Raw genomic sequence first — 22,170 nt, forward strand, 5'->3', positions numbered from 1 at the left:
CTGCTCCTTTAAACCATTATTCTTTAACTTGGGTGAAATACAGTCTAATGTAGCCTATTTTTAGATATATACCATAGACAGTCTAATCACCAAGGCTGTGCTGCACCTTTGGCAAGTGGGCAGATTTCCTGTTTGCCTCCTCATACCTGGCACTGAAGCCAGTATTTCATAATAAGAAATTTATTACTTGAAGCTATTGAGAAACTGCACCTTATTAAAATGCACAACAGGAGAAGACCATGTTGGACTTGTATAATTCCTTTTTTAGATATGAGTTTTGAGGTATTTGCCATGACAATATTTAGCTAAAACAAACAAACAAACAAAAAAACTGGGAAGAGATAAAGAACACTTGAATTATCTCAGGGAAACATGTAGAAGGTAGAGCCCACAGCCAAGGCTGGGTTCAATACGGACATTCATGAGAAAGAAGCCCTGGTGAGAATTCCAGCCATAGTCAGCAGAGACCTAAGAGACTGGGGAAGAAGAATCTTGCCAAGGAAACTTTGAGAAGACATCAAAGATAACTACTGTCTAAAACAGATCATCCCTGTTGCCAATGCTCACCATGCAGAGGCAATAGGATGAGGCTTTCCCTTTCCCTGTACGCCTTCTCCATAGAAGTTTTGCTTCTTTGTGTCTGCCAGTGGACATTGTTCTTGTCTTATGCCATATCTGATTTGCCACGTCCCTCTCAGACTCACTGAGACGTGAGCAAGCTATGGCATTCAACCCAATGGTTGCTAGTCTTACCAATCCTTGCAGACCCCCATCAGATGCATACATTCAGCTTTAGTATTGGTCTTGCAAATGGTCAAAGGATAAAAATAATCCCTGCCCCAATTCTCTTCAGCAGCTGTACCCAGGCAAAATTTTCACTCTTTCTAATGTAACACTTTGTATATGTTTCTGTGAAAATTCAGGGCTTTACACTTTGTCAGTAATGCCAAAGTTAGGCAGGCACTCTTGAGCTGACAGCAAGTTGCCAGTGGGATTGAAATGAAAGAACTTCAAGGATGGAAAGAGGCCAGACACAGAACCCATCTGCTCTAGCTGATGAAGACTAATAAAATATTATTCCTTGAAACATTTATACATAACATACCCCAAGAATCAGTCATTTTCCTTTCTATTTTCACAGAGCAATCAATTTTCTCTATGATAGAGTTCCTCCAGACTCTCTTTTTCTTTTGAGTTTTGAATTTGTAAAAGTGTACCAGTGACTTGTTCTCATAATAAATTATATTGGAAAAACTTCTTTGAGTTATTTTGGTGGTAGGGTAGTACCCTGTTTCCCTGAAAATAAGACAGTGTCTTATTTTAAGGTGTGCTCCCAAAGATGCGCTAGGTCTTATTTTCAGGGGACATCTTATCTTTCCTGTAAGTAGGTCTTATTTTCGGAGGATGTCTTATTTTGGGGAAAACGGGGTATCTATAAGATTCTATTTTTCCTTAATGTATGACCAGTGGTTAACTGATATACCACAGGTAGAACTGGTGTGTCCTTTATCTAGTAAGGAAAGTGAAAAGTAAGTTGCAGTAGATGTTTTGAGGTTTTTGTTGTTCCTTAATAAGAATGAATATAAAAAGTCAGATTTGAGTTGCAATCACCAGTTTCGGGCACTTAATCAGTGATGAAGAAGTATTTGTTAATTGTGTGATTGGGTGGAGGTTAAGACTAAGAAATGCTTAGATTTTGATTCCTGTGGAGTCCACATTACATGTTTTCATTCATATTTCATTTAGTATTTGGTACTCAGAGGTTCTTATCTTGGGACCAAAGAAGGATATATTCAGTCATTTATTCATCCATTTATATTTAGGAGCAAAGTTTCTTTGCCAAGCACCAAGAAAATATATAAAAGTTAAAAAGGGAACATGCTTCCATTTGTAAATAATGTTAGGTTGGTCTTAATCTAGCAAATGCCTATGCCAATTATTTGGTACCTTACCTACCCAGTATGATCAAAGTAAATCATGAAATTGTAACATCCATCCTGGTTCTTGACTAAATTAGAAGCTGCGTTTGTCCTCTCCACATTCTGCCAACTGTTTGTCTCAGTTCTTCGGCATAAATCAGAAGGCTTTGTTTCTCCTTCTAAAACAGTGGTTCTCAACCTTTCTAAGTCACGATGTATTTTCATTGTTACAAAGGGTCCGCGACCCACAGGTTAAGAACCGCTGTTCTAAAAGAAGGCATGTAGGATTCTTCTCAATTGGACTTGTATAGAACTCCAAGAAAGAAGACATTATTCTTCCATCTTGTTAAAATTTAGGAAGATTGCTGTTAGGTCACCAATTCTTTTGGAGATAGTTATAAAAAGAGAACGATGTTGTGTTTGTGAGGCAACTGATCACCTTTATGTAAGGGTGATCTTCAAGGAATGTCTCCAGATATTGATGCCAGTTTTGTCACGACAGAAAAAAAAATCATAGTTTTTTTCTGGAGAGTTTTGAGTGGCAAGAGATGTGTTTCTTAGTGAAATGAACTGAATGGCTGCAAAGACATTCATTTATCCTGGTATCAGAGAGAAAAGCCAACTACTTGGCAAAAACAAAATTGAGATGAAAGAGCTTATGCTAGTTTATGGTCTGAATGTTGGTGTCTCCCCATATGCTGGAACCTGATACTGAATGTGGTAATAGTTAAGAGATGGGGCTTTTGGAGAGTGATTAAGTCAGAAGGGCTCCAACATCATGAATGGGAATAGTGCCCTTATACCTAAAGATTCGAGTTCGCCTTCCCCTTTTTGCTATGTGAGAACGCGGATAGAAGATGCCTCTATAAAGCAGACAATACACCCTCATCAGACACTAAGTCTACTGGCATTTTGATTTTGGGTTTCCCAGCCTCCAGAACTGTGTGCAACACATTTCTGTTGTTCATAATTACCCAGTCTGAGGTATTTTTGCTGTAGCAGTCAGTAGAGACTAAGACATAATACCATATTGGTATTTTTAGTTACGTTATGCTTGCTAATCAGATTATGAAAAATAGACTCTAATGCTAAAAGTTATTGCAAACTAGAATTTGGTGTTAAAGTTTTACATTCTCCTTGGATGAAGGCCTGAGATTCTGCAGTTGTTCTTGAATTTGACTCTGCTAGTTTACATTGTGCTGCATTTTAACTACACCACTGGGGTGGTGAAAAAAAGAGTTACACGAAAAAAAGCATATGGATTTGATAACTCACCCTGGATAATCAAGGACATCTGTTTTTTACTGTAAACATTTTTGAAAGTCTAAACATAAAGCCCTAGTCCAATTCATCAATATTTTGGATTGAATTTAGTTATTATATGTCATAATATAGCAAGCTGTGTGTTAAAAAAAATTAAAATGTTCACATGACTGGGTAAGACCACATTAGAAAGAGACATTTTGAAAATCGAAAGCAAGTTTATTTAAAATGAACTTGATAGCAGGGATTCTAGCAGAGAAAACGCCTGGAAGATATAAAAATGCAAAAGAGTTCAAAGAATCACATACCTTGGTGACCATTTGATGATTTCCAACGTATTTCTAATTTTTTTATGTACTATACTTTATTTATTTAAATGGGCCATACAGCTTTAATTAGTTTCACCGTGGTGGAATTAGCTGCATTGAAGTAGATGCGCTCTACTGCAAGCTGAATAGCCGCCTTATGTACCACACATTTCCAACATAAACTATAATTCATAAAGGCCAGTACAACTCTTTCCTTTGTAGCTGGGTAACCATTTATGTTTGAGGTGAAGATGTTAATATGGAAATTTTGCGAGCTAGGGAAGAGGACGAACGCTATCATTCTAATTTATGACCTTTCATATGAGGCCAGATGTAAAGGCAACTTCAATTGTTTTATATCTCAGGACTAGCACATATCAGATGTAGGAAATTTGGAGTGTTAGACATAAACTTTTATTACCAAATTATAAATAATTTCACCCACTTATAATGTTCACCTTTCAAGTTCATCTTGATTAAAATACAAGGGCAGCCTTCCCACCGATTTCACTGAATTTTACAGCTGAGAGAGGTTTTCTGGAGTTCACAGTGGAGCATAAAGCATCTCAGCATCTGGGAGACTGTCCTTATAGGAGTTCAGACGCTGAGCCCATCTCTTCTGAAATTCAAGTCATACCAAAATGATGACCAATGAAGTCCAAACATTTATTTAAATGTTATTTAAATGTCATGGCTGAAACCAGCACCCAGGATGTAGAATATATCCTTCTTTGGGTAAAAATAAAAGACATTCTGCCTTTCCTGAGAAATGTGCCCACCAGTCAATAAGCTTATGTGACTTCTCAAAAGATGCTCAATAACAATAGAGTGTCTTTACTCTCATTTTATTCAAAATGTAATTTTGTATCACATGATTAAAGGTACATAAGCGTGGCCCCAAGTACCCGAAGCTAGGATATTACAGCTTAGGTGATTTTATTGTATAGTCTGAAGGTCCAGGCAGGGTACAGGTCTGTGCCAGAACTTCATACCAGTTAAGACAAGACCAACCAGGATTCTTAGAAACTTAACATTGATGTCAGCTATTAAAATCTGCTTTAGATACTGTTGGCCAATCCAGTTACATTTGTATTTATCATTATCAACAACAACATACTATAATCACCCACACATTCGCAGGGCTATTGGGTGATTTAGAAAATAAGCTGAACTTACCTTCTCTTATGAACACAAAACACGGAAGGACATAGTTATTGAAAGGCATGTGTACCAAGAACGGCAGAAGTATGGACCAAACAATGAAATGGCCAGACTTCACCTTAGTATGTTAATTCCATTTGTTTATTTTAAGCATAATAGCTTCCAGAGAATGAGAAGACAAGCCACACATTGGGAAAAAATATTTTCATAGACGCATCTAATAAAAAACCAGCATCCAAAATATAGAAAGAACTCTTAAAACTCGACAATAAAAAAAGAACACCTTGATTTAAAAAAAAAAATAGGCCAAAGATCTGAACAAACACCTCACCAAAGAAAATATAGATACAGCACATAAACACAGGAGAGGAGACTCCACACCGTATGTCATTAGTAAACTGCATATTAAAACACCAATGAGGCCAGGCATGGTGGCTCATGCCTATAATCCTAGCACTCTGGGAGGCCTTGGCGGGTGGATTGCCTGAGCGCAGGAGCTCGAGACCAGGGTGAGCAAGAGCAAGATCCCATGTCTACTAAAAAGAGAAAAACTAGGTGGGCATTGTGGTGGGCCTCTGTAGCCCCTGCTACTTGGAAGGCTGAGGCAAGAGAATCACTTGATCCCAAGAGTCTGAGATTGCTGTGAGCTGTGATGCCACAGCACTCTACCAAGGTTGACAAAGTGAAACTGTCTCAAAAACAAAACAAAACAAACAAAAAATAACAAAGAAACACCAATGAGATACTGCTACCCACTTATTAGAATGGCCAAAATCCAAAACACTGAAAATGCCAAATGCTGGAAAAGTTGTTGAATGATGGGAACTTTTACCCCTTGCTGGTGAGAATGCAAAATGGTATAGCCACTTTGGAAGACAGTTTGGCAGTTTCTTATAAAACTAAACATACTCCTACCAGACGATCCAGCAATCACACTACTTATTATTTGCCCAAACAAGCTGAAAACTTATTTCCACATGAAAATCTGCACACAAATGTTTATAGCAGCTTTATTCATAATTGCAAAAACCTGGAAGCAACTAAGATGTCCTTTAGTGAGTGAATGGATAAACTGTGGTACATCCAGACAATAGACTATTTCTCAGTACTTAAAAAAAATGAACTATCAAACCATGAAAAGACAGGCAGGATTCCTAAATGCATATTACTAAGTGAAAGAAACCCATCTGAAAAGCTACATAGTGGCTGGTGCAGTATATGCTCTATGTACGTGGAATCATGTATGTGGCATGATTCTAACAGTAAGGCACTTTGGAAAAGGCAAAAACCACATAGACAGTAAAAAGATCAGTGGTTACAAGGGGTCGGGGGAGAAGGAACAAACAGGCAAAGCACAGAGGATTTTCAGGGCAGTGAAACTATTCCATATGATACTATAACTGTGGATACAGGCCATTCTGCATTTGTCAGAACCCATACAATGTGCAACAGTGAAGCCTGACCTAGACTTTGAGTTAAAATGATGTGTCAATGCAGGTTCATCAATTCTATTAGCTCAGCTGAACTATGTAAGTTAAACTAAACCTTGCCAAAACATTTTTATGACTTTAAGGCTCCTTAATAAATTAGTGTTTTTGTTCAGAGTTTTGGAGACGACTCTTTGATGAACTAGTATTCCTAAGAAGTCCTGTCATGTTTACCTTGTATAACAAAAGATGCTCAAAACAAAAACATGGAACAACAAGTGTGTTGGCTTATGAAGTCATTCAGGGTGCCCACCTCATTCTTCTGGTTAGGCCCTAACAGAACTGTTTCCCTAGCAAAAGATTGCAGCTGCTTTGCAGATGAACCAGGCCTTGAAAACGCCTCACCATGCCCTGCCCGCCACACCAGTCTGAACCGTTCCATCAGGGCTCTGTGGGAAAGGGAAAAAAAGCTATGAATGAAAAAAATTTTTTTTTGATAATTGAAACAACTAATGGGAAATGTGGTGCAATTTGATGTCTTTTGTGTAGACAGTTTTTAGGGACAGAGTTTTATATCCTATTAGGTTTATTTGCAGCTAATTATTTGATTTAAATGGTATTTACTCAATTTTTAAAATTTATATCATATTTTTATTACATTATATTGCAAAAGCTTCAAATAAATCCCTCTCAATAAATCTCTTACTGCTTGGTCTTTATCCAAACTGAACTTTTATAGAATATAAGGAAGTCTCTCTTTATCAACTCACACTCAGTTGTTCTCTGTCCACAACATCAATCAAAGGTTGATTTCTTCTGCCTTTAGCTAAACAAAAGCTTAGAAAATGGGGAACTTATTTTTGTCTTAGAAAAAAATTCTGCATCTTAGATCTTTAACACTTAACAAAATCAACGATTTGTTGTTTGAAGATATTATCCCTTTGTTCATAGTATGACAAATAGTAAATAGAATAAAAGTACAAGTTTTAAGCTGATGAGGGTATGTAGGGAAAAAAAGGAATCAAGTCTTGGTGTAACAGTTTTCTTTTCCCCCCCTCTCTTTCCATTAATAGCAAGGATATTGAGAATTCATGCAAAATTCCAAGTTCCCATAGCAGCACTTAAATAATATCTGAATGCAATTTTCAACTAGAACTAGTTCATAATGTAACACAATTAATGTCATTATAATTCAGAGTTACTTGAGTGATTTTAATTATTTTTGTATCAATTAACATTGCCATGGGGACGGTCTCTTGCTAATAATGACTTGTTCTTCAATATCCAAAGATGGATTTAAAGACTTAAAGCATTTGCTTTATTTATCTATTTGCTTTAAATTATTCAAGGACATTTCTTGGTACCCTCAGTGATTACCTTATCAGTCAATTCAAGTTTCCTATGTCTTCATGTAATTTCTTACCCTACTGAAAGAAATCCTGCCCAAAAGATCACTTTCAGTTTTCTTGATTTTTGTTTTTTTTTTTATTCTGTATTTGTATCTCGATTAGAGAGGACACCACTACTCCAATTTTGCCATTAGACAAACCAGCATTCTTGGATTTGCGCGCTGCGCCGCGGACCAGCCTTTTCGGCCCCCGCGAGCTGCCGTAGCCAAGGAAAGCACTGATTGGCTGAGGCAGGAAAGTGCCGGGGCCTCGGCGGTTTCGGTTTTCGCAGCGATCGTCCGCGGAGGCCGGGCTTGTGGGCCGTCAGGAGTGAGGGTTCTGGATCCCGGCCGCGAGGTGAGGCGGCCGGCTCTGCGGGTTTGGTTGGGGCGGCACGCAGCCCCAGTGTTCTGTTGCACCGGGAAGCAGCGGCTGCCGCGGCCCAAGAGCAGGGCCAGGTAGCCCTGGAAAGGGCCTGGCGGGAGCGGGTCGGGCCCCTGGGCGGGAACGTGGGTCTCCCAGCCGGGCGGCTGGCGGAGCCAGCGAAATGCCGCGCCCACGCTCTCTCCTCCGCGCTGGGAATGGCCAGGAGGTCTCTGATGGTCGGCGGCAGGAGCCACTCCGCGAGGCGCCTACCTCGCGCGCGCTGCAGCTGCACGGTCCTGGCTCTCACGGAGTTGGCCTCCCAGACCTCGGGGGTAGTCGCAGGGCTCTTAAGAGAGCCCAGACGCTAACCCGGGTTTCAGCGGGAAACCCAGCCTGCGGGGAATTGCAGGGCCTCCACTACAACCGGGTGGCTGCGCCTGACCCCTGGAATTAAAATCTGCACCAGCCCGTTCTACCCAGTTGTGAGGGCCAGGATCCCCACAATTGTATGGTATTAAGCCCCATCACCAGAGGTTTTATGTGTGTCCGCGCGTGCATAGGAGGTATTCTTGTTTATGTTGTCTAGGATGATGCAGATAATATTGATAGTGACTCACCCCACTCCAGCTCACTAGTAGTAAGTGACTACTGTAGAAAATTGAAAACACTGAAGACTTTAGTGAAGAACGTAATATTCACTGAACAATTTAACTTACAATTTGTTTTTTCTTGCACGTGTAGGACTGTTCTTAGTTTATCATTTAACAGTATACTTAGTTTTCCGTTTAAAAACTCTTTTCTAAATCTAATTCTTATTTTATATTTTCTTTTGATTGGCTGCTCCCCCGTCCCCGCATTATTATAGGTCCCAGTGTTCTATACATTATTCAGTCATTTGCTGACTTTGGAGTACTTAGGTTGTTTCTGAGTTTTTGCATTATTTTAGCATCCCAAATAATACTTCAGTAAACTTTCTTTACCCCCGTTTTTCATATTATTTCTTTGGACTAGACACTTAGAAGTGAAATTATTAGATGACATATTATAATTTAATAAGGTCTTTTTTTGGTCTTCATACACATTGCCTCTTTCTTTTCCCAGAAAATTGTTAGTAGTTTACATCATTCTTTTATGACTGTACCTGCTTCACCAAAAGAATGGTAGCTCATAATGTATTTTTAATATATCAGTCTCTCTTTGAGATTATTATTATTATTATCAATTTTATTGATGGTTGTGTCTGGCAGTTCAGCTTACTTAAATTTTGTGCAGAAATCTTCAGAGGGGTCTGTGTTGTGTATTATTGGAGTTACTGTGCAGGCTGACTGAATGTTAGGGAAGAGACTTCTGTGGTCCTCAAGCGTAATTCCCTTATTTTGCAGATGAGGAACCTGGGGCCATGAGAGGTGAAATGATGAGTTACTACCCAAGTCACACAGCTAATTAAGTAGCAGAGCTGGGATTAGAACTCAGGTTTCCTGTCTCCCAAGTGAGTACTCTGTGCTGCATCAGGCAGTCTCACTGAACTGTGGCATACTAAATTATCAGAATTGAAAAGATGTTTGTATCACCTGGATTATTTCCTCCTTTTAAGATTGTACTAAGTAACAGATTTTAATCCTCTGAGGAATTTGTAACACTGAAAAATGGGAATGTGACCATTTTTCTTGGCTAGGACTAGAGATAGTTATTTGGAATGGCAGCCTCTTCCAGATTTTGACATTTATTTTCAGATTCCCTATATGTTGCAATAAATTATCCTCAGTAAGTTGTATTTTACACTCCCTCATCTGGTTGGAATGTATCTATTGGTCCTCATTTGTTATACCTTGAAGATTTCTTTAAAACTTCTTGCTTTAAGACCAGGGGACAAGGGCTTTTTTATTTTAGGTTTTATAGCAGGTTTTTGCAGCCTCATTGGACATTTTGGACTGACTAATATTTTGTTCTGGAGGGCTGTCCTGTGCACTGTAGATTGTTTAGCAGTAATATCTCTTACCTCTACTCACTAATACCAGTAACTACCCTCTTTAGTACTAATAACTACCCTCTTTAGTCGTGACAGTTCAGAATGTTCCCAGGAATTTCCAAATGTTCCCAAGGGTAGGTGGCAAAATCATCCCTCGTTGAAAACTACTTGCTTACAGGAATTATCAGGGGAACTTTATAACATGTAAATTGTGCCTTTTACCTGGATAGGCTTCAAGAATCTGCATTTTAACAATCATCTGTTTAGGTATGGATACATCTAGTTCTTGAATGATACAGAAATGTTTGTTTTCTCCATTTTTTTATTTGGTGGTCCCTAATGGAGGTACTACTAGGTTATTAGCTATTGAAGTTCATGTATGATACTATACTAGACACTGTACCTACTGTTTGGGTGAGTTGGGGGGGGGCAGGGATTTTTGCTTAGCACTGGCTTTGAATGTCTCTTCCACAGATTTGGGCAGTGTGCTTAGGTATCAGGAATACCAAATGAGTAAGATACTTTCCCTGTTATTCCTGAGTAGCTTAGAATCTACTGTGGAAGATGGGTAGCAAAAGGGCAAATTATAAAACAGCTTGTTAAGGGCCATGGACTAAAAGTGGAAAGAGGTGCTCTGAGTGGACCCACTTAGCCCTTGGGAGGGAGAGAGCCCTCTTTATGAAGCCTTCAGAAGCCAGTGGGACACTCCACTGGTGTCATATCCCTTCCTTAGACACTGATACATTAGTCTAGCACTGCATTTACTTGGATTATAATATTTCCTTGCAGTTTTTTGCTTTTCAAATTTATTTCACCCTAAATTGTAAATACTTTCAAATCAGTCAAATAAACAGGTTTATTTCTTTCCATTTGGCCATTGTATTTCTCTGCAGGTATTTTTTCCCCTGCGCTACTGCTCTCCAACTGGATTTTAATCTGAATTTAAGCCATTCTCCAGGTTTAACAGAGAATCTTAACATATTCACAAGAGCATCTGTACCTTTAGGGTCACGCCATAGTTCCACTTTCTGCCTCACAGGATTTCTGTGGGAATTGTTGTGAATCTAATATAGCCAGGCACATAGTTGGATGAATAAAATTTTGTTCTTTTCCGCACCATTCTTTTATCCAAAAGAAAAGAAAAATCTCTGTAGGGCAGTTTGTAGATATTCTCCTACTAGACCTCTCAGTAGCTTCTGACAGAAAATATACTGCCTTTGACTTAATAGCCATTTATGAAAATAGGTCATTTAAAACAAGCCTGAGTAAGAGTCAAGAGAGGGAGAGAAGGCATAGAGAGTGATTACTAAGACTTTAATTTTGAAGGGAGAAGTTTTACCAAGGTGACCCTTGCAGAAAGGTCTTCCTCTTATGTGTTTATGGTTCAAGAGTCTTACCTCTTGCTTCAGAAATTGTCAGAACTGTTCCTTCTGGCTTATCCAATTTAAAAGATGAAAACTTAGAATTACTTGAGCCAAGTGATGAGAAAAATTGTGGTGTCAAGACCAATTTACTCATACAAAATGGATTTATGGGCAAGTCATTAAGTAAAAGGGAGTACCAAGGAAGCCTAATGAAGACTAATGTAAAGAATATGGCTTTCCTAAAGTGATGGATAAAATGTGTTTGTGGCAACCGTATTCTTCCCAAATAACTTTAACAATATATTTTTTAAGAGATTTAGATATTCCGGAGAACAACTGAGAAACTTGTTAGCCCCTCCTTTCATGTTGCTTACAGTATTTTGAAGGAGAATAGACTATACACGTACACATGTATTTTTATAAATACAAAAGGAAAGAGTATGTGAGTGTACAGTGCAGAGCGGTAGGTTGTATCAGATGCCAAACTATACTAAGCGGCTCCCTCCTTTCTGCTACCGAAAGCTGAAAGTAGAACACAAGCAGCTTCCTTCTTAAAACCCTGCCCTGGTCCCTATCATGACAACACTGTTTCCCAAACTTCCTAGTTTGTAAGAATGTCCCACACTTGTGCTAACAGATTCCTGGGTCATACCCCGTAACTGAGTAGAATCTCCAAGTGCCCTGAATGATTCAGGTTCAGGAAGCTGACACAGAGGTTTAGGCCCTTGCTGCCTGTCAAGGTGGCACTGCTCCCTACTGTAACTGTCTCCTGCCTGCCTGTGCACATTTTACCCTCAAACCCAAACATGCTGTCCAGTGCGTTTGCTAAGACTGTTCTTTCAGCTGGTGGACCCCTGCTTCTCAACTTCAAACTGAGCTCAGGTGTCACCTTCTCCAGAAATCCTTCTTTGATCTGGGAAACCTAGGCTCAGAGAGTCTTCTCTGCCCTCTTCTTCTGCATAATTCCATCTCAATACATATCACCTTTGTAAAATTCTCCATTCACTTGTTTTTCACCCCCTTGGAGTGTAGTCTCTGAGGGCCCAAGGCCAAGTGTCTGACACAGTACTTGCTCCATGAAAGATGCAAGTGTTGATTGCCTACAGAAGGAAGAGATTGATGTTAATTGGATAGAAAGATGAGCTTAATGGATGAGGTGTTACCTTTGGTGAGCTTAGAAGAACATAGCTGTGGTTTCTAAAAAAGGTGCAGAAAGTTAATATTAATAACATTTAAAAAATAACCTATACTGTCAGATAGTGTTTTCTGACAGTCATTAACTTTTAACTCTCCTTCTAATTTTTTGCTTTGCACATTTTTTCATCTTAAATTTTAAGTATTCTAGGAATAGTTGAAATTACTAGTAAAGTAGTTAATAATATCCCTGTGAACTAGATTTTCACATCATAATGTGTTTTAGTGGTTTTTAACATGAAAAATAATTTATCTCGGGCGGCGCCTGTGGCTCAGTGAGTAGGGCGCCGGCTCCATATGCCGAGGGTGGCGGGTTCAAACCCAGCCCCGGCCAAACTGCAACAACAACAAAAAAATAGCCGGGCGTTGTGGCGGGCGCCTGTAGTCCCAGCTACTCAGGAGGCTGAGGCAAGAGAATCGCGTAAGCCCAAGAGTTAGAGGTTGCTGTGAGCCGTGTGACGCCACGGCACTCTACCAAGGGCGGTACAGTGAGACTCTGTCTCTAAAAAAAAAAAAAGAAAAATAATTTATCTCAGTTTTGTACTGAAGAAATCGTGGCCTAATGGGATCTGTAGTAGGAAATGAAACTTACAGTCATGAAATGAGTACCAGACCTTGAGAGTTAGTATTTTCTATAATGTATTCAACACGAAACAGCACACGTTTAAAATATAAGGCAGTTTATACATGACAAATCTTAACAAATCTTTATACAGCAAGATTTGTTTGTTTGTATAAAGCTTGTTAGGGGTATTGAATCTGTTACAGTATTTACTTTGTAATTTTTCTCCTTGTACTTAAAACAGCATAAATAAAATTGTTGTGTGGTCTGAATTTTGAACGAATAGTCATTCTGAACAGTAGTTGTAATTTTTAGTTATCTGTTGTGATTGTGGAGCTGAAAAATGAGCTGGCAATTTAATGGCAAAATTAAAATTTGTCAAGTGAAAAAATCAGTTGATGAATTTCAGACATACCTTTTAAGCTTTGGGGGAAGTGTGAGTAGTCCAAAATGACAGCCCAAAATTCAGAAATAGTTTCCAAAGTTGTACTTTCCTTTGTTTAACTTAGGATGTTGACTCTTCTTGGTTAAAGAAAATTATTTTACTTAGATTATGATTATTTTTGTTTAGTCATACCCTTTAAACAAGCGTTTAAAGTCTTCTAAACTTTAAGTTGTTTAAACAGAGCCTTTGTGCCTGACATGGTTTTGAATTCTTGCCCATTGTGTACATATACTTTCGCGGGTTACTATGGAAGTTTTGAGAGAGATTGTGTCACGGTCCATTATTGTAATTCTAAGAAACACTGTCAACAGCATCCTTTCTGATTGACTTGTGCAAGTTTCAACTTGCTAGGCCTATCGGTGTTGCTGGATGGCTTCATTGGTTTACATCTATGTGGATTTTATGTTTCTTGATTTTTTTGTTTATCTCAGAACTTTTATAATAACCCATGTATTTGTTGAACAAATGAAAAACCAGTAACCTAACATTCCAACTTACTCTAACTGCTGATCCTACACAAACTTACTTTGAGAACATCTCCAAACAACAACCCTATACCCAAACTCAGATTATTGAGTAGATGAACTCAGAGTGAAATAAGCAGGGCTGTTTATTATTGCAAATTTTGATTGAAAATAAAATAATTTGCGTTCTTGAGAATCCTTTAAGTATACTAATTATTAAATCTCAGTTCTGGAGTTGGAATGAAATAACCAGTGCTATTTATGGAAGAATGTTTAATGAAAATTTTGATTGAAGACAAAAGAACAACTCGAATTTTGAAGAGAATCTTTAAAATATTAATTGAATCAATAATAATTTTTAAGTCTCAATGCTAGATGACTACTAAATAATACTGGTGCTAAATTTGACTGAAATAGATTATTTTCCAAAATTTGTTTACTCTCAGTTTTTGCTTAAGTAACTGCAGTTTTGTTAATTTAAAAATATTTTGAGAAAGATAGCTATTATATAATAAGTTGAGTTTTGAAAGGAGTGATGAGACTTGTATATGTGATTGATTTGGGGGGTAATGCTGTCTCATTCTCTATTTTAGACTCCTGTTAACACTTGAATTTTAAGGCTTTTTTTCTTTATTATTTAGAGCAGAAATCTGTTATAATCAAGTCAAAAAAACTTTGCATAAGCAATTTTCAGAAGGCTGTTTAAAGTTGTGACTAAGAACATCAGCTGGGTGTGTACTTTCTAGCTATGTGACCTTGAGCAGAGTGTTTAACCTTTCTTTGTCCATTTCTTCATCTGTAAAAAAGGTAAAAATAAGACCTACCTTAAAGGGTAGTGATATTTAAATGGATTAAAAAATGTAAAGGGCTTGGATAAATACTGACATAATATGCTTAAATATTATCTCAATTATGATTATAATTCATTTCAGAGATAGCATTTAGGCATCAGTTGTTTATAATGTGCTTATCCTATATAATATGGACTTTAAAATAGGACTGAGTTGAGCTTGAATCTTCCTTCACAATTTGGTTCCATCACATCTTAGGGCAAATTATTTAATCATCTGTGCCTTTATTTTCATCAAGTCTTTAATATTAAGACTTTCCCAGGGTTTTTGTAAAGATAAAAGTAATTGTGTTTGAAAAGAGCATAGAGTGCTCAGTAAATGGAGGTAGTGGCGGCTGAGATGAGCATAGTGTGTGTGAGGTGATAGTGACAAGGGATTAAGAGCAGGTGCTTTGTAAACATAGGGCTCTCTCTGAAGAGGCCGTGCCGTGGATGTTGTGGGGCCTGAATGACATAATGCATGTAAATGCATAGTTTGGTTTAACTCCATTGCTACTGCATGTTTGCTGTCATGCAGTAATGGACTAATTATGAGTCTTTGATATTTGGTTTTCTATAAATACATTAAGGGCTTAGGGTTTTTTTGTTGAATAATCAACTTTTGTCTTTACCTTTATTGCTCTTTCTCATATTTCTGATCAGGATTATTAAAATGAGTCTTCGGAAGCAAACCCCTAGTGACTTCTTAAAGCAAATCATCGGACGGCCAGTTGTGGTAAAATTAAATTCTGGAGTGGATTATCGAGGTAATATTTTCAGTGTTCCATGCTCACTGGTGTGACTAAATAAGTAAATGTGACTGATTTTTATTAACCTCTTAATTACACGCAATCATCTAAAAAATTAGTGGACATTAATAGTTTTTATGCCTATCTCTTTTTCTGCTTCTGAGATGGTTCCTTTCAGAGCGACAACTCTTGTCAGTTGAGTGTGTGCTTCTGACTTGGAGTGTGGTTTGTGTGACTTCATCTCCTTTCTCTACTTTGAGGTAATGGGTTCCTAGGCTTCCTGAAAGGGATTCCTGGTCAAGTCAGGCATGAATAATTAGACTGCAGGACACTTTGTTTTTGCAGATGTATTCAAGGTTGGCAAGCGACTATTTAGGTAGTATAATTTTACAACATGAACTTCCTGTTCATATAACGTGGGGTATCCAAAGATGCCTTTCTGTTCTGAAATTAACTTTATGGGGAAGAGGGAATCAAATTTCATTTTTAAAGTTACTTAATTTTTGATCTTCCAAATTTAAAGTATGTCAAATTACCTGGACTATTTCACATGTATAGCTAACTAATTTGTTAGCAGAGTGTCTTAGTCTGGGATGCTATAACAAAATACCTCAGACTAGGTAGGTAATTTGTAAAGAACAGAAATTTATTTTCTTTCAGTTTTGGAGGCTAGGAAATCCAAGATCGAGGCACCAGCATGCTGGGTTGTCTGGTGAGGGTTGTCTCTCCCAGAGGGAAGAATCCTGTGTTCTCACAAAGCAGATAACACAAGGGCAAGCTAGCCAGCTCGTGAAATGCTGCAGGAAGCCTCTTTTACGGGGCCTTCATAATGTTCATGAGACAGGAGTTTTTTGAGACAGTCTTCATCTGTCGCCCTCGGTAAAGTGTCCTTGTGTCACAGCTCACAGCAACCTCAAACTCTGGGGCTCAAGCAGTCCTCTTGGGTCAGCCTCCTGAGTAGTTGGGACTACAGGCAGTACATCACCACACCTGGCTAACACTCCTGTCTTTGCATCCAGAGATTACAGGCACGAGCCACCATGCCTGGCCTTGTTTTCTTTTTGTTTTTAACCGATTTTCTATTAATAGGAAATTAGATGCTTTCTAATTTCCTATTAATAGGAAATTAGACATGTAGATGCTTACGATTTTTTTGTAGACAATTCTACTCCTTTGACACATGTCTTGAGCACTCGACTGGGTATCGCTTTAGAATAAATTCTTTGGGCTAGGATTTCCACGTCAAAGGGTGCCAAGAGGCTGTGCATCAAAGTATCCAGCTTTATCCTCCATGTTTTCTCCAACACTTGTATTAGTTTCATTCATCTTTTCCAGTCTAATTGGCAACAGGTAGTATCTCATTTTATTTATATTTTCTTTATTTACTAGGTAACCTTACTAAAAGAATGTGTTTATTTTGTGGTTGGAGGAAAAATAAATTCTAACAGCTCTTTGTAGCAATGTCTCTAAGTTTAAAGAAAATTTCTTATTTTCTGTTATTTATAGTAGTTTATCCCGTGGAAAAGGGAGAGTATTATAATTCTGACCTCCTGGACAGGTTATTTATTTTTTTTAAACCTTTGCTATGAGGATAGATATTTTGATCAGAAGTATGCATTTCATTTGGAAATTCTTTTTATTATTTTTCAAATATATTTGCATAATCAGGTCTCAGAAGGTTCTTATTCATTGACAGTTGTGATTTACATATAAAAAAATAGAGCAGGAAACAAACTAAAGTTGTATCTTAAGATTTCTTTTGCTAGGAAATAATTGTAATTAGTTGTTCACAATCCACTCTGATTCTTTGAAAGTTTACGGCTTATAGCAGAATTCTGTTAGAGTAACATCTTACGCTCTCATCACACACATACCCAGTTTTGAAAAGAAACTTTTGTTTAGAGGATAATGGGGGCAGAGGCAGAGAGTGAGAAGCATATTAATGAAGTTAAGACTTTAAATGAAACTATTGACTCAGCTAATCGAATTGACTCCGCATAATATTTGTTTTTGCTTACATTTTTCCTAGAAAATACAACTTTAAATTAGAGACAGGGTTAAAGGTTTAAAGATTTTCATCTTTTGAAAAACATCATCAGGTCAAATTTTGCAAAATTTATACCATCTTAACACAGTTAAAAAGATTGATTCAAACTGTTACCTAGAATGCTCCCTGGAATGTTTTTAGCCATTTTCTCCATTAGTTTTGATTGGAAAATATTATAACTGTAACAAAACAGAATGGGATGTGTTATAATGCAATATGTTGCCCTGTATTCTCAAGCTGCTCTTCACTGTGAGTCACAGCTTTAAGATGTTCTTTCAGGAGCACCTGCTGTCTCCTCTTCTATTATTTTAACAGATTGTGGAGACTTCCTCTTAACCTTGGAGTACATTCATCTGCTGCAGTAGATGTTGTGAAAGAATGAAATAAATCTTCCAGACCCATTTTTCACTTAGTAGCTAAAGTAAGAGATGCCACTGGAACGGAGAATCATTTGTTCATGCATAACTGCCTGCTCCTGTCCTTAGCTTTCAGTTGGAATATTCTTATTTTTTGTGAACACTTTAAAAGTTGCTGTGTGATCATACGTGCCATGAGGGACATGCCAGTTTGTTATTTTTCCTGGTAGTAGTGAGTACGTGACTGCTTTCCAGGCCATCATGCACACTGGCATAGAGTGAAGACCTGTTTTGTGCTCAGGTCTGCTGACTTTCATTTATAGTGTGGGTTTTTATATTAAACATCTAGGAGCTAATGAATAAAACGATTGTCAGCTGTAAGTTATACCCTGTAATTTTCAACTCTTATTTGCTTTGTATATCTTCTTTTGGACTAAATCTGCCTGCAGGGGTCCTGGCTTGCCTGGATGGCTACATGAATATAGCCCTGGAGCAGACAGAAGAATATGTAAATGGACAACTGAAGAATAAGTATGGGGATGCGTTTATCCGAGGAAACAATGGTAACGTTTCTTTACAGTTGTACAGCATCCAAAATAAGCCTTTTGTTTATAACCAGGATCACCAAAGATTTTTCTAGATAATTTGAGAGTTCAGTTTTACTTTTGATTATTTTTAAGTGCTTCTATCTCAGTTCTTCAGTGTGAGCAGTTCTTTTTTTAGATGCTTCAGAGAATTTTGAAACTAGAAATTCTCTCTTTCCCGTCTTTACTCATGAGGAGCAAAGAGGCATTGGTACTGATCCAGCACCTTGATCTCTTAAACATTAGTTTATTATATTTCACCAACAAGCATTCCTGTCTGTTGTAGTCTGAAAGTTGGAACTGTAAGAATGGGTACATTTTCCTGTTATCTTTGGTTTGCATAATTTGACATTTAGTCTTTATTTGTCCCTTCTCTATTAAACATTCAGATGCTTTTTGTGGTGATTTGTAACCTTTAGTTTGACAAAAAATGGCAAAACAGGAAATGTGGTTCCTAAGTTACCTATTTTGGCAACTAATATGGTGAAATTTTTTTTTAAGTTAGTTTTTTTTTTTTTTAATTAAGTTTATTTATTTTTGTATTTTTTTGTTGTTGCAGTTTGGCCAGGGCTGGGTTTGAACTTGCCACCCTTGGTATATGGGTCCGGCACCCCACTCTCTGAGCCACAGGCACCACCCGTGAAATTTTTTTTAATTGTAATTTTTTTATTGGAAAACAAATATACAGCTTAGAATGATTTGAGGTAAATTATGCCATAAGTAGTTTTTCTTGAAGTGGCTAAACAGAGTTTAAAAGCAAGTAACAATGAAAGAAAATATTTCTGGTACAGGACCAGCAGTACAAAACCATAGTGTGTGAGTACCAGGATAAAACATCTTTTAAGTACATATTGTTGACTGTCCATAGTCTACACCAAGTTACAACTTCACACTTCAACAGCAACATGCTGATAGTTCCTAAAAAAAGCTTCTTAAAAAAAGGTATAACCCAGATGTTCCCTCATTTGACCAACTCCATCTAAGTTTAGATGTGCAGAAGGACTTAAATATATCTAGAGTAAGCCACATGCAACATGTTTCTTGATCAGTTTTCTAAAGTAAGATTTCAGGACAATGACAGATAAGGATAGGGAAGAAAACCTGGGGGAATGAAGTCCTAATTACTATACATGTATATTTTTTTGACTGGAGTGAGAAACCTTTTTCAGATAAGTTACAAATAAAGAAAAGGCAAATAAACAATTTTGTACAAGAAATTTAACACGTTCTGTACAGTGTCCTCACTTTGCTGTCATCATTTGTACAAACTCTTCTTCACTTGACCATCATCTGCTTCCCTGTCATTTCGTCAGCCTCTTCATCTGTTAACTTCTCTGTGACGTTTGCCATCAGGTGGCAAAGCTCTGCTGCACTGATACAGCCATTGCCATCCTTATCAAACACGCAGAATGCTTCTCTCATTTCTTCTTCACTGTCTGTCTTTCATTTTTCTTGCCATCATTGTCAGAAATTCAGGGAAGTCAGTTGTGCCATTACCATCAGCACCTACTTCATTAATCATATCCTATAACTCTGCTTCTGTAGGATTCTGCCCAAGAGACCTCATTACAGTTCCCAATTCCTTTGTTATAGTTGCATCACCATCCTTGTCAAATAGTGAAAGGGCTTCTTTGAATTCTGCAATCTGCTCTGCAGTCAGTGGGTCAGCCATGCTGTAGGTGCTACTGGTTTCTGAGATGCCACCACACAACCACTTGTGAAAATTTATTTTGAAGTACCTCGTTTCAAAATGAAAATTATCAATGAAGTCATATTTGAACTTTTGGCAGGGAGAAGAAGCCATTTAAAATTATGGGAATTATCTGTTGACTAGTCCCCCCCACCCCCCTTTTTGGTCCCATCCTCCAAAAAGAACTCTTGGATTAAGTTCAGATTTTTCTATTGATTTCTTTAATTCTGGATAGTATCTTCAACGACTTTAATAGTAACAGGTGGATCTCTTTGCTGTGAATTATACATTTTGTTATAATAGTTATTCTATCCCCTGTTCTTACATTACCATATCTCTTCATGTATTTTTATATACATCTTTTGCTTGTTTTCTAGTCCTTCTGATATTAGTAATGCAGAATTCCTTCTATTTTCATATTATTATTATTTGACTTCTTCCTTTTACTAAGAAGTGTCATGATCTTAAGACAGCTGATGGCAGAGTTGCCAGCAGGCCAGGTTTTGTGAGTGTTGATAGGGTAGAGCCTTTTGCAGGGACACCGGATCTAGGACTTGTCCATTTTCCCAGGGGGCTTTACGTAGTCTGTTGGCATTCTCACACTTCCTCCCATGTTGCCTCTTCCATGATGTAATCAACGATAGTTATTTTTAGATGCCCCAATTCACATCTTTGGCTCTTAAAGAGGATCCTGAGGTACTTGATTAATTCTGTGTTCTTTGATCAAGACATCTCTTAATGTTCACTTTAAACAAATGTGTTCAGAATCTGAGTAGGCTTGGAGGGGTGAAAGGATGCCTATACATCTCTTGTAAAACCTTGGGCCAGTCTGCTAATTTTGTTTTATTATGTGTCGCATGCCCCAAGGAGTTCAGTTGGGTGGTCATGATAGGACTAGCTTAGCAAAACTTTGGCTAACACTAAAAGTCATGATTTTGACAGGGAACTCAGAATAAGGACTTTGGTATCTTTAAAGAAAAAAACCTCCTCAGTTCTTGTTTATTGTGTTGCAATTAAAAAGGTAAACATCAAGTTTAGCATTTATAGTGGGGAGATTGATACAAATATGTTATTTATTCTTAATTTGAAATACATGGTACAACTGAGTACATTTAATGGTTTACTTTCCTAAAAGTCTTGGTATACTTCTGATTATAAAGCCTTCTTAGATTCCAGGGAGTTTGACATATATTTTATCTCTCTGGTTACAGTTTGCAAAGTAAATCAGATACGTAAATAAGATTAAGACACAGTTTCATTCATAAGAGGTCAACCCCAGGTCTAGATTTATAACAAGTAGTCATATACTGGTTCTGGAATAATTCTGTGGTATAAGAATTCCTTTCAAATTTCAGAGGTGTCAGGCCAAAATCTGTCTGCTTACTACTATGACATTTAAGAACAAGTTTTTTTTAATGTATTTCTTTTTTTCTTTTCAGTATTGTACATAAGTACGCAGAAGAGAAGGATGTGAAGACTCCACAAGAGCAACACTTTTCATAGTTGGATATATTTTTTATGAAATTTTTTTCTATATTTTGGTTCTTTCATGGTATGATTTGTAATGTTTTTATAATAATTGGCAATTTTTTGTTGATTTATGAGTAAGATAAATGTATAAAATTGTGGATGTAATTTCACATTTAAGTTTCAGTCATTTTCTTTTACCTCTGTGACAGTGTACAGAATGCTAAAAGAATAAAAACAAAATAAAATCTTATGTCTTTCTACAAGATTATTTAACTTAAATTTCAAGGAGGATCATTTTGTTTGATTTGCTTTACTTGTCTGGCTGACTAAAATGATGTATACAGTGGACATACAATTAATACATTTCAGAAGCTTCCTTCTTTATCCCATCTTCTTCTGCTTACCATGTAAAATACTTGAGTGAATGTGTTTTGCAAAGACATTTTGGTTCAGTCTGAGGCTATATAAAGGGGCCACAGGGTCAGAAGTTCAGCCACTGGGATTCAGTCACCTAAATGGAAAAGAGAATTGGGAGCTAACTGTCACAAAAGGAGTGGGAATCTGAATTGAGGTGGGAGAGAAATTCTAAAGATTAACAGTCTGCCAGTTAGCTGC

General features: G+C 37.5%; 1 protein-coding gene and 1 pseudogene across 4 annotated transcripts; one reads left to right on the forward strand and one right to left on the reverse strand.

The window, feature by feature from the left end:
• The first annotated feature begins 7,719 nt into the window (after positions 1-7,719).
• LSM6 (LSM6 homolog, U6 small nuclear RNA and mRNA degradation associated) lies at positions 7,720-21,820 on the forward strand. 4 transcript variants are annotated; one of them, XM_053582228.1, is made up of 5 exons: positions 7,721-7,823; positions 9,215-9,321; positions 15,323-15,426; positions 18,261-18,374; positions 21,525-21,820. In XM_053582228.1, exons 3-5 carry the CDS (start codon positions 15,333-15,335, stop codon positions 21,557-21,559), a joined length of 243 nt encoding a protein of 80 aa, XP_053438203.1. In that variant the 5' UTR covers positions 7,721-7,823; positions 9,215-9,321; positions 15,323-15,332; the 3' UTR covers positions 21,560-21,820. The 4 variants fall into 4 exon arrangements, with proteins under 4 accessions (XP_053438189.1, XP_053438203.1, XP_053438210.1 ...); XM_053582223.1 differs by lacking the exon at positions 7,721-7,823 and adding an exon at positions 8,364-8,395; XM_053582214.1 differs by lacking the exon at positions 9,215-9,321 and having other exon boundaries at positions 7,720-7,823.
• On the reverse strand, positions 18,386-21,515 carry LOC128580385 (calmodulin-like; annotated as a pseudogene).
• Positions 21,821-22,170: the final 350 nt, after the last annotated feature.

Source organism: Nycticebus coucang, chromosome 1 (genome assembly GCF_027406575.1).
Source record: "Nycticebus coucang isolate mNycCou1 chromosome 1, mNycCou1.pri, whole genome shotgun sequence".
Taxonomy (NCBI): domain Eukaryota; kingdom Metazoa; phylum Chordata; class Mammalia; order Primates; family Lorisidae; genus Nycticebus; species Nycticebus coucang.